General features: G+C 40.9%; 1 protein-coding gene across 1 annotated transcript; it reads left to right on the top strand.

The window, feature by feature from the left end:
• Positions 1–223: 223 nt before the first annotated feature.
• Positions 224–7406, top strand: LOC119909690 (transmembrane protein 266-like). The gene is made up of 2 exons (XM_038727903.1): positions 224–323; positions 6735–7406. Exons 1-2 carry the CDS (start codon positions 310–312, stop codon positions 7039–7041), a joined length of 321 nt encoding a protein of 106 aa, XP_038583831.1. The 5' UTR covers positions 224–309; the 3' UTR covers positions 7042–7406.
• The last annotated feature ends 6071 nt before the right edge of the window (positions 7407–13477 follow it).

Genomic DNA, 13477 nt, shown 5'->3' with positions numbered 1-13477 from the left:
TACTATTCAACTGTATATGTATATATAACGATAATTAAGATTAAATGTTCATGTTTGACCTTGGAAACAGCAGTTAACGAAACAATCTCCCCTCGAGGTCTATTAATTGCTGTTCTGGAGCTTCCAATCATATCTTGCGATCTTCCACAGCTGATGAAATTTGCTTCATGATTTCCTTATTATGTAGCAATTATATTGTTCTTTTCTATTTTCTACAGGTGTGGTAGGAGGTCTCTGCAGTGGTGAAATCACTTTTCACACTTGGGGTTATTTAGTGTGGACGTCTATTTGCAGCAACAAGACCTCAACATGAGCAAGCCCCAGTAAGTAGAACACCGTCCAGAGTCTTGTTTGAAACCATGTCTGAGAGATCGTGAAATCTTAAATCTCTATTTATGAACACGCAGTCTCATGCAAAGGGCATCTCAGCGTGGTAGGATATGATTAGCAGAATGGGACCTGCATATTCTCATGCCCCTCCTGTGAATGACTTTGAACAGGGATCAGCGGGAAAGCAGAGCTCAGCCTCATACAGCATCTCTGAGGAGTGAGAGGGCGGCCGGCCATCTCCAGTATCCGCTGGCATCTCTTAGCATTCAAGAGGGATGCTCACTTGTCATCTTCTCTTATTAATAATTACTCTGTGTGTGGTCCTCTAGACAGGCCCTGCATTCTGATGACAGCCAGGGTAGGGGATAAGAGAAGGCAAAAGAGAGGGAGCATGGGAATGGAGTGGAGTGGGAGGAGGTGGAGTGGAGTGGAGTGGAGTAGAGTGGAGTGGAGTGAAGGGTGAATGCAAAATGGGTTCAGTCAGCTGCATCTTCTGGTTAAAGGCACAGGATGCTGCTTCCAACCAACAGAGCGTTCTGTCTAGGCCTCAGACCAGTGGATTAGTACAGCTGATGGTTGATTACAGGTTTGTTTGAAGGAGAACTTTGGTGCAAAACATCTGTAACCAGATGATATAGAGAATGTGTTGATGATTAGTAGTAATGGCATGATTTAATGTTGCGGAATGCCACTGACTCTCTGTGAAGTGACAGATGGGAAACTCTCATGCAGAGAAAGGTCTTAGGAGTTATTTTCACCCCTGCTCTCTTAGACTTGATGCTGCTGTAAATACTCTCTCTCCCTCTCACTCTATTTCTCTCTCTGGATGGGACAATTATTGCTCAAATACAACTTATTCAAAGGCATTTATGGTACATATTTCGCATAATGTCTGTCTGTAGTTTACATAAAACAAAACTGATAAAATTGAAAAATAAAGATTACACAGCCTTACAACATGTATTTTAACACAAAAAACAGATACACTAAAGAGGCAGCAGGCTACTCTTAGTGTTTGCCCAGAATTAAGCTGTTTGTATTTTTTGTTTTTCTCACTCATTCCTTTCCAACAGCAAACACCACACACCCACAGGAGCCCAGTGGCACTGAAACAGGTCAGCTAACATTTACTGTAACTAACCTCACTGATCCAGTGCCACGCTGCTCTTAATTTATCCGCATAATGAAGACCTCTTTCCAATCGCTGGAATAAACTCTGCTCATTAGCAGGTCACTGCTAAGCCACCATTTTTTAAATCCTCTGTGTTGAAATTTAGAATTGCAATTGTCAGTTTTATGCAAGTACAATTTGTTTATGGTAAATTTATTATTTTTTAATTATTTATTATTTGTAAGAAATTGATTATTAATCCCTTCTTGATTCAAGTCTTTAGGTGTTAATTTTGTTCAGAGTTGCTAGTCTAATAAGAGGCTCTGAATTTTATTTTTATTTTAGGCTTATTTTTATTATTGGCATAGAGCCCCATTGTTGTCTGAAGAATACACAAAACACATCACTGGACCAGACGTCCTCCATTATGATGAACTTGGGTATTATAATTTATTTAGAATTTATCCCATGTCCCGTTCTGTAGTAATAAATACTCAGTAGCGCATCAAATTTGTATTAATCCGCAGCTGAAATTAGTCCTCAGCAAATCAGAATCAGATTTATTTGCCAGGTATGTGTATACATACGAGGAATTTGACTCAGGATTGTACATTGTTCATGATGTGATTACTCATACAATAATACAATAATTGCAAATGCACGTATTACTGCTTTGGTTGACTTTTTCTAAACATGTACGTATGTTTTTGTGACCCATTTTCAAGATTTACATCTTCAGTGGGTATGAATGGACTTGGGGCTGAGTGGCCCAGACAGGGTAGGGAAGTATTGAGAAGCAGACACATTGTTGGTGTTGGGTTTTTCACAGGATTTTTTGACAATAAGAAAAATATAGAATGATGACTGCCTTACTCTTACTCTAAAGTGTTACTGTGTCCATGTTCAACATAGTTATGCTTGGTTACTTACTGGCACTGAAGATGAAGCATCTGGTGTTAGGAGAGAGTAAGTGTAAATCTTAATGTATCAGGTGTCATCTTGACTACCAGCCTATTGAGGCAAGATGGACATAAAAAGAGATTCAAAGCCGACGCATTTTCTGTACAGTAAAAAGAAAACTCCAAAGACCAACAAAACACATTCACTCTTCATTGATGCAGCGGAATTGTCTACTGCTGTAATTTCCCCTTGGACCTTGAAGGGCGTTGCCGAAAAGATCTGATCTTACAAATGTACAATTGTGTCAGGAGCTTGTGTCAGGCCTGCTGCTGCTGCTGCTGCTGCCGCTGCCGCTGCTGCTGCTGCTCGGAAATCTGGCCGGTGCCCACATAAGTGATTTGGCACATTGGTGCCGCTTTCTTGATGATATCAGGACAGTGAATTGCTGCGCACCGAGGAGTAGCCAAGTGTCCGTATACAAACTTATTGGGTAAGACAGAGTGTCTGGGCTACAGACAGTTGGCCAGAAATACCGTGGCAGTGAGCACTCAGAATGATAATGATACCTATGCCCTCTGCAAAACACCAGGTCATGCTGAGGCAGCACTTTGAAATCCACTGAAGTGACAGAAGCAGAGAATCTATTGCTCAGAATAGGTGATTTAATATATGATGTGACAGGCATCAATCTTACCCCTTATCACCTTGATGGAATAGCAACATTATACTCCATTTGTCCATTGCTGTTGTCCTGCATTGGATTCGTATTGCATTAGAATGATCATAAGCTGTTGTCAATGTTTAGTTTCACTTAACTTTATGTTAACAGTTATTTATCTATGGAAAATTGACTCTTTTTTAAGCCTAGCCTTGACGTATAGTTACGCTTTCGTGCTGAAGGTTGCTGTGCTATAGGACATGTCAGCTACAGTTTCACTGCCATTGTGGGAATTTTAAGTAAGGACCACTTTGCCACAACTGCCTCTTATAATAAAAGACTAGAAATTATCTACCAATACAATACAGAGAAAAGTTAAGCGCAGACCCAGGTCTGTTTAACCAAATAACAAAAACTATAATGTAAAATATGAAATAATAAAACTTTCATGAGGCATTTAATGTGTCCTGACATAAAAAAAGATTAAATGAACTCTGATTTTAGTCTTAGTCTCAAACCAGTTTTAATCTTTACATGTTACTACAAACAGACTCACTCTTGACTGACTTTAACGCAGCCCCATCTACAGCCCTGGAAGTTAACATATTCCCTCCCGATGTACCTTATATTAGCATTTGAACCTCCTTTATGTGCATTGGTGTTAGTAAAAAGAGTTTTACTTTCTGATGAGTTCAGCAGTATTGGCCCTCGGTGGCATTTGAGTACCATTCTCATAGGAGGCAGCAGAAAACTGAGGCTGAATAGATAGATAGATAGATAGATACAAGTGAGATTCATTTAAACTCCAGATCTATGGAATCACTGAGTATGGCCAAGAAGATGTCCCTATTGAAAATGTCTAAATGAAAAAGGCTATCTTGGATGTATTTTTAAGAAACGTGTCACTGGAGAGTGTTTCTGGATGGAGCGGGTTTTTCAGTTAACCCTTGTTGTAACTGAAAAGGGTGTGGGCCTCGAGAATATTAATAATGAAACCATGTAAAACTGATCACATTGTATTCTAAGTAAATAATTATTATGCCTGCCATGTTGTGACAAATAGCACTAAATTGTGTAGTCAATTGGTTAGACATGGAAAGAGATCTCTGCAAGCTATTATATTTTTATATATCATTGATCACCGCATGGTAACTTGTCGTGATGTTATGTAAAAATGCTAGGGGAATAACTAGGCACTGCTGTTATTCTGAAGGACCCAAATCCCTGGAAATAATGACACAAGAGGAAATAGAACTCGAAAAAAACACAGCTGTCTCTCAATCTTTGACGAATGCATTGGATTTAATCAGCATTACCAGTTAAAGTTGCTATTTTGTGTAGTAACAGTGTAATTATACTGTAATGGCTGTCCTGAATAGATGAAAATTCAGGAAAGGCTGTGGTAAAACAAGTTTCATTTCAGTCTGTTGCATTATAATAAAGAAAGTTCACATAACTACAGCCTTACTCCAGGGTGTAAGAACAATACCATGTAAAACAACACCATATCAGCATTTAGAAGCATTATCTTCTTTAGAACTATGGGGTTTTTGGGCTTCGTGGTAAGTCTTAGCTCTTACTCTGTATGGGTATGAGATTTTCCCCCTAGCCATGCATGCTCTGTGTTAACCTTTTGCTTCCTCGTGGCGTTTCCTAGTATCACATGCCTCTGAAAAGATCACAGCCTTTAGCATGCTACTGGCTGTCCTTGCCTGCATTGTTGAAGAGAGTAAAGTGTTCAGATGTGAATCCTCCACTCCCTCCTCAGGATGGCAACCTGCCACTCCACTGGGCTCTGCAAATTATGGCTCTTGGCCTGCTCTGTGATTGTCTGGAAATGTGATTTTGATGCACTAAACAGTTTGTGTCTGTCATGACTGATTAGCGTCCTTGTTGCAGTTGGTCAGAGGTGCCAAGTCTATAGATATCTCTGGGATGCACAGGCGTGCTCTGTCGCGAGCATGTTAATATATGGCCGACCCTCAAGCTTAACAACACATCTAGCAGGACTTGCATAATGAAAGGATTGGGAGGAAGGGCATGGCATTTTATGCAGTGATGACATGAAAATAAGAGTTTGCGTTCCATAGCCCTATTGTGCAATGCTAATCCATTATATTTAAAGTAATTCTTAGTTTTCTGTGAGAATAGCAAAATAACCTTTCAAGGGAGTCCATTAAACAGCTATTAGTCAGGAAGTAAGTCAAGAAAAAGAAAGAACTATTTTCCTTTCCAGGCATGCCTACATTAACATTTAACAGGAAGGTGGGTCTGCTCAGTGATCTTCTTCTAACTGTTTCCTTTCATTCTGTTTCACCTCCAGCGTAGAGGTTGTGGAATTCACAACCCAATGACCTTTGTTTCCTCTGTCTTGTAATCAATGCCTTCCTCCAGTGTTAAGCACTGGAGTTATTGATGTCTCCACACTGGCTGCGCTGGGACAGCTGCCAAGACATGTGAGACTGCTGTTCCAGGGTGACTTCTCCTTGTCCGCTATTGGCTGAGCTCGTAGGATCACAATCCTCCCTACACATTTAGGTTTTAGGACCTCAATGGCAAATAAAATTCTTGTGTGTTTGGTTCTGCCAAAAATAGCTAACCTCACAGAGAAAATGCAGTGGATGTATCAAAATGGACATAACAAAACTGAAACAACTTTTTTTGTGCCCTCCGATGTCATTTAGCCCATAAAAATATTGTTGAAAAATATTGTTTTGCTTTAGGATAATGCTGGTAGTTTACAGCATACCATATGTTTTTATTTCATGCAGCCACTGGTTTCTATTAATTTCCGTGGACTCTTCAAGTAGAAACTTGTTATTAACTTGTAATGCAGTTTTAAGCATTTGGTGGCCACTGAGCTATGCATTCAGAAAACCAAATGCTGGAGAGAAATAATGATTTGTTGATGTTGTAAAGAGAATATAGCTTCCTTAGCTTCCTTTAGTGCACCAACAGGGAGAGTTGTAGCAGTCAAAATGGCGACTGCTGGCAACTGGGCAATAGCATGATTTTAGCCTAAAAAAAGTCAAGCAAAACACCAAATTGTTCACTGTAATAGATCACTAATCCCAATCAAGCTTAAAAGTTGAGTTTCAGTCCATTATGATGAATGGAAAGGAATGGCTGCCTGGAAGGTGGGAAATCATTCTAAATCTTAATGAATGCTTTAGAAAGCCGTCTGAAAGAATGTAAAGTATAGGTGATTTGTAGTTAAAGCTGATATCTTTAATCTTTTTAATCAAGAAACTGTTAATATTTGCATATGTGTGGAATGCAAATTGCTATATTTACTGGGCTTTTGAGACTTACTTCACTGCATACTCTGAAATGCAGATCAGCTTGTCATCACTTGCCAGGTAAATGTGTCCTTGTTGAGGTTGCCAGCAAACGCTGCAAACAAGGAATTTCACACCATGTCTATGTTTTCATTCATCAAAATTAAGCATATAGTCCCAGTAGTTGTTGTCACGCTTTGCTACCTGGAACATTTCCATGTTGGTGCTTTGACTAATTCAAATACTCAGCACACTTCCATTCAACCTTGTACTGCAACACTGACATCTATGCTGTAGACCTCACACCACTACACAGAGTAACAGCAAGCAGATCAGAAGCTAAAATCAATTAAGGATTATCTTATCTTAAAAGACGCAAACCCACTCATGGATGACACTCACAAGACATCCACCCTCTAACGCTGCTCTGGTTATGGTTTGTGTGTGTGTACTACAGCGCCCCTCCCCAGACCGGAGCCTCAGAGCTGGAGGTGATTTCTCAGCAGGTGGAGGAGGACAACCAGTGCGTGGCCCCTGTCCAGCTGGTCAGCTTCGCCTACAGAGACTTGCCTTTGGCCGCCCTTGACATATCCCTCGCTGGATCTCAGCTCATCTCGAACCCGGATGAAGAAGACAACAGGGAGGGGTACGTCCCACGAATTCACTCCGAAACAATCCATCAGTTTCTGTGGTTGCTTGATAATTTGACCACAATCAGTAAAACAATCTCTAGAGATTATTCTGTTATTATCAAGAACTCGTGACTGGTTTGGCTAGCCTGACAAAGCAGCTTGAGTGTGGTTATAAGGAACGTGAAACTCGTGTTTTTGTTCTGAAACTACATGAAACAGAACACTTTCCTTTCATGGTTTGAAGCATATAAAACACCATACCTTCTGAGGAAGGTGGAAACAAATTAGTAGCATGATTATCAATTAAATCTTTCTATGATTAATTTGTATACTAAAAAGCCCAAAAATGTAATTACATATTGATTGATGTTCCTGATGTTCGCCACCGCAGTTAAGAAGATACTAGGAATATGGTGTCTGAGACATTGTCTCTGCTTGTTGCGTGAAAGTGCCACATCCATAATTAAGGCAGAATTGCAATTACTACAATCTATAATCTACCCTGGCAGAGAAAAGCTCTGCCGTCACTCTCTCCATTGCTCGTTATTGCACATGGTAATTACACCTGGCGTATTGAATCAGCCCTCATTTTATATTAGAGTCCAGGAGTCGAGGATATTTGGCGATGAATTTATTAGTGTCACCATGTTAAATGGACAATGTCTCCACTGATGTGTTCATTTTAGCTCAATGACACAGCAATTTCTCGCTACCAGACAGGCTTCTGTTCATAATGTCGATTTCTGGCGCAAAACAAACAGTGTTATTCGCACCATAGCTTTCCTGAAATGTCAGAGCCCTGTGGCGGTGATGTTAATGTCCATGAGCCCTGCTTGTCCAGGGTTTGTGTTGTTTTCTTATTGCTATATCGCCATGCTGCAGGCCCAGTGCTCTCAGAACAGGACATGCCCCTCCTAGAGCACCCCTGTAGCACATGTCCATGGCTCTCCACTCAGGAAGCGTGACTCACAACCCTTTGGCATGCTGCAATGCTGGCACCCATGCAGAGAAATTTGACAAACAGCATAAGCTTTATTAGAGCATCCGGCATTTCACAATCCAAGCCCTGGTGTGTCAGCTGACCATGTCCGGCTGGACTTTGCCCGGTCTGGCCAGGTCCGGGCCGATGGCTCTGTGGGACGGAGGGCCGGGACAGATGGGTCATCCCAAACACAGACTCTCTCATCCTACCTTGTGTCTTTCTCACTCTCTCAAATGCTCACAAAAAGCACACATAGCAATGCCACAGCAGAGAGCAGGATCTGGCAGCCCAGCAAAATTATCAGAGCGGGCTCTCTCATATGGCATCATATCACACCCTGGTCACCTGGGATTTGGCATTGTGCAGTGGAAAAGTCATGCAGTGCCAAGACATGTCTCTGAGGGATTTATCAAGTCAACAGTGTGAATATTCTTTATCATGAAAAGTAAGAAGGCATTCATTCTGATTAGAGAAATGCCCTCTTAAGAGGCCAGGAAGTTTAGACGTATTCAGCAGATTAGTGAAAACATGACAGCATTTGTCACCCAGAGTTTGAGTGTTACATCAACTTCAACTTTCAACTTTATTTTGTCCCTAGAGGGCAATTGGTTTTCCAACAAAGCAATACAATAAAGAACATAGACATACAGTGGAGGGGAGGTGCCTCATTATCATCATCATCATCATCATCATCATGAACTACATCATCATGTCATCACATCTACACTGCACACTCAGCCAAGTGATTAGTCTCTCATTAACTCCTCCCCTGGCCTCCTGGGCAAAGGAGTGCTCATACCTGTTACTCTTAAACAGGGGTGAATGCCAGAAGGCAAAATCTGAAATTCAGACTGTAGGGAGTTGGCGTTGTCAAATAGGAAGGCTTTAGCCTTCCTCCCTACATGTCTAAACAGGTCAGATAGCATACTCTGCTGCACTCCCAAGATCTTACTGCTCACTTTCACTATCCTGGTTAGATCATTCTTAGCCTTGTAACTAAGGTTCCTGAACAAGCAAATCAAAGAAAAAGTTTAAACAAACCAGGATAAAATAGGATCATGATTGTCTTGTCAACACGAAACTGAGACAATATCCAGAGGCAGAGCAGACATTGCTGGCCCTTCTTGCACAGCATCTCAGTGTTACAATTAAAATTCAGCTTGTTATCAGTTATCAACCCCAAGGTACTTCTCTACAGAGTCTACCACCTGTCCCTTGATGATAGTACTCTGAGAAGATGGGGGCTGATAAAAATCAATACTCATGTCTTTAGTTTTTGTCACATTAAGTAGTAGAAATGCACCAATATTGAAAATTCATCGACTGACACATTATTACAGCAAACTTTAAAAAGCATGTGTTGTTGTGCAGCACTCGTCAGTGTACAGAATATGGAGGAGAGGTGAAAGGAAAGGTAAAGAGGCCCTGAGGAGATCCTGTGGATGTTGATAATTCCTCCGAGATGCTTCCACCTTCAGTCTCAGGGTTCTGTTATTAAAAAAATCAAGGATCCAGCCCACAACATTAAAATCTGAACCAAAATTGGGGTTGGATCATGTCAAAAGCAGATGAGAAATCCACAAATAACAGCCCCCTCGCCCAGTTCCGTACACAAACTGTAATGGTAAAAGTAGGAAATAAAAGTAGGTGCCCAGTATTGATGACAAGTTCACTTTTCAGCAGTTTTTGAAAGGGCTTCATAACTAGGGCAGTCAGAGCAACTTCCTATAATCATTAAAACTTTGGTGTGATTGTTTTTGGCCACAGGGATTACTATGGACTGTTTCTAGCTGAAAAATAGTAAGGTAAAAGTCGGCATCCACTTCCCACTTTGTTGATCGCTCTAGATCACTGTATTCATTGCGTAGATTATGAAAAAGAAAAAGAAAACAACCCAGACTCAGACATGACGCTTGCTGCCGGTTGCTGTTAGAGCATGGCCCTGGGCCCAAGTATGTTCAATGAGCTTTTTAGATTGGAATTCCTGATTTTCAGGTCATAGGCATTCTAAGACATACCTGACATGACAGTTTCATACACACATTTTTTGTTCGGAAGAGCAACAGAGCCAGCTTGTCGCCACCGGTTCTGGCAGCCTTTGTGACTCATGTGTATAACCTCAGAGGAGTGGCACAAAGGTGGGATGTGTTGTATGCAGCAAGATTTTAAATTAACCAAGAGAATCAAAGGCCCTAATCGCAAAGCAATGACTGATTTACAGCTATTTTTCTATTTTTCTCCTGTTTATTGGAATGTATTTCCAGGGAGACACCTCTGCATAGTGTTGGCTAATTTTAGCACTTTATAAACGATTGTGTACAAGAATGTAAACCCACTTTCATAGCCTTGTTACTGGTATTCCAGTGGCTTTGATGGTGATTAGCAGGACAGGTTGTTTTCTGAAGCTACTATGACTTACATTCCTGAAATGTTTTATATCATAGAAATGAGAATTTAGTCTTACAAGGCAGCTTCTCGTGGCCCTTTATCAGGAGGCGTGGGCGTTTATGTAGGAGGTGGATGTTCTTGCGGACTACAAGGGGCACACGCAGTCCTTGCAGATTCCGAGCGGTGATGAGCTGGATGGAAATATTAATAGATTTTGGCAGCACCATCTTCTCCAGGACTTACTGGAAAGTCCAAGATGAGGGTGGTATGATTTCACATGTACCTTAGGTAACTTAATTATTGTCTCATGTGTATTATTGTATTATTTTAAAATTCTGCCTTTTTAATAGTTTCAAAATTAAGCTGCATGCCTTGTCATGTTTCTGTATTTTGATTAAGCTGTAGCAACCTAACCATCCTTGCAGCAATCAATGCCTAATAGGGGTTGCAAAAAGGGAATAAGCAGGGCTTAAATAGAATTACCGTAATTAGTGTAAGTGACAACAGCTGTTCGTGTGTGCGAAGCATACACAAATTGACTTTTAAAATATTTTGGTGCTTTAATTATTTTCAAATTTGGTTCAAATTTGGAAGCTGTAATTAACTATGGCAACATAATGGAGTGTGCATCTGTTCTTCTATTTTTGAAATCATAGGGTTTTTTTCATTTTCCTGCATTTGTCAATTTAGTCAGAGGACTTTTTAATAAGGCAATTAAAGAATGATAAAACTGCATATTTTTTTATTAGATGCTGTGCATGTAAACTGTACAGGTCTAAATAAAAGTGCAGCAGCAATGTGATGTGTTGAGATCGTTCTCTACCTTAATCCTGACCTCTAATGGTGACCTCCAGACTGGGTGGGCCCAGGCTCCTAGAGAGCTTCCTGGCCCCAGTCTCCGGACCTATCCTGCTCTTGTCTTTGGTTATCATCCCTAGATCAACATGCTGCCCACAGCTGCAGTAGCACATGCTGTTGTTCTCCTGGGGCTACACTGAGAGGTCTGAGGCACTGCAGCAATGACAGATGGTTCATATGGGTCAACTTGCTGCTTTGACTGGAGAAGAGAGGAGGCGGAGGAGATAAAGAGAAGGATGGAGGAAGGAATAGTGCAGACGACCTTCCTCCACACCTTCATTCACAAAGCTGCCAGCTGCAGATCACAAGGAAATGGCTCCATTTGATGATGTCGTATCTGTTAATTAATCCTGTGCCGTGTTGCATGGTGATGGCCACAGCTGCTAGCTGACACAGTGTCGGGAGAAATGTCGGCTATTAGATAAGCTTAAGGCTGCCCAGGCCAGCCTAGATTGATTACATTACTCAACATAGAGCTCAGACTTCCCCACTGAAATAAGTTCTCAAGCCACTTTACACTCACTAAAATGTATGAACACAGCAGTACATCAACATGCACATGATCAAAACTAGGTTGACAATACTCAAGGTTGAAGTAAAAATGGAATAATTAGAAAAACCTATACTGTAGAATATAGCACTGAAGGACCTTGCCAGAGTCTAGTATGAATCTTGGCAGCAAAATATTTCATGGGGCTTTGGAACCAGAGCCATACTATACCTGTTCTTTGATGATGGATGTCTGAAAATAGAGCAGGACGCCCCCCACCCCGACTCTATTTCAAACACACAGAGGAACAGTCCTCTCCATCAAATTGGCTCTCTTGCCTGGCACCATGTGCGACACAATAGATGACATTTGAGTGCAGGTTTGAGGGTTTGTTAATATTCACAGACATGCAAAGTGTGAGATTGCTTTTAGGCTGAGAGCGAGAGAGATCAAGTGTCCTGGTGAAAACCCATTTATCAGGGACAGCTTGTCTGCTGCTCTGCACATGGAGCCCCATCCATCTCCATTTGCTTAGTATCTGTGGCCCATTTCTCTGGCAAAGACCAGTTCCGATTCCCCTCTGCTACATTGTACCATGGTGTGGAATGCAACGAGTGGAGAAATGATAGCTGATCGTACTTGGATCCCAGTGCAAAGGTCTGGTTATCCTGGAAAGCTGTGTTTTCATAAGACTGTTTTAAGAAATTTTTATTTATTACTCAGAGAGAATGCTAAAGCCTTAACTTTTTTCTTTATTGGCATCTGTAATCAATTTGCCCTTTTCATTTGATTTGTTAATTTACTGCAGAAGTGTTTGCTAATTCCCAAGGCATGAGATTGTAAGAAATTAATTGCAATGACACATGTAAGCTCTAAAATGTACCATTGATTACCTATGATAACTTCACTTTATTCAGCATTTATTGCTAGGCTGTTTTTCTCTTACAGGGCTTCTTTGCTTCTTTTGGCTGTGATAACACAGAGACTCAGCAGTGGTTACACAGGAAAGGATTGAGCCAGTTTTTATGTTGGCATTTGTCTTGATTTTCAAGCAATCTATGCAGATGCCCCACCTGTGTTTTCTCAAGGGAAAAGCTCTCTGGTTAAGAAAAAATGCATACATCAGGGATTAAATGAAATGCACTGTATAAAATAAGTTTAGGAACAAGTGTAATGTAGAGAGTCTGAACAGCCTGAATGGGATGAAGTCATCCAACCTTTGTTGTTCAGCAGCCTGCAGGCACACAGTTGTGGTCCATTTTCCCCTGCCTGAGCCTGCTGAGTTCAGCAGATTGCTGTGAATTGGTTGAAGTTTTTACTGGAGGAACTACGGGATCAGTGCAGAGAGAGAGACATTGAGAGGAAACAGAGAACCCGAGTAGTATCATTTTAAATGCTGAGGTAGTATCTGACACTGCCCCATACTCCTTCAAAGAAGATACATTCAATTCAAATGCTTTTCCCAGTGCTTACATGTCTCACTGACATGACATGCCTGCACTTGAAAAAGAACATAGTTTGTCAAAATAATATATTAAATGACTTTTCAAAAACATGCATAGTTCATAATTTTTCTAATCTTATTATGGATTGTCCCAGTCTGTGGGTCGGGACTCTCCTAGGGGTCCCAAGGTAAAAATGAGGGCTCAAAATGATTTAAGAGGCTTTAAGAAAGAAAACATGTTTTATTTTCTATATATCTTTGTGTGTGCTAAATTCTTGATACTTTCACTTAAAGGTAATATCTCTCTTTGCTGCTCACAACTCACATTTTGAACAGACCATAACTTGAAATTGGGGTCACATGTACAGTAGATGCTGCTTCGTTTTTCAAGGGGCATGACCCAGAT

Source organism: Micropterus salmoides, unplaced genomic scaffold (genome assembly GCF_014851395.1).
Source record: "Micropterus salmoides isolate LMB-PRFRI ecotype aquatic unplaced genomic scaffold, ASM1485139v1 Ms_hic_scaffold_1824, whole genome shotgun sequence".
NCBI lineage: Eukaryota > Metazoa > Chordata > Actinopteri > Centrarchiformes > Centrarchidae > Micropterus > Micropterus salmoides.
Note: the sequence above shows the minus strand (reverse complement) of the source record. Positions and strands in the feature narration are given on the sequence as shown.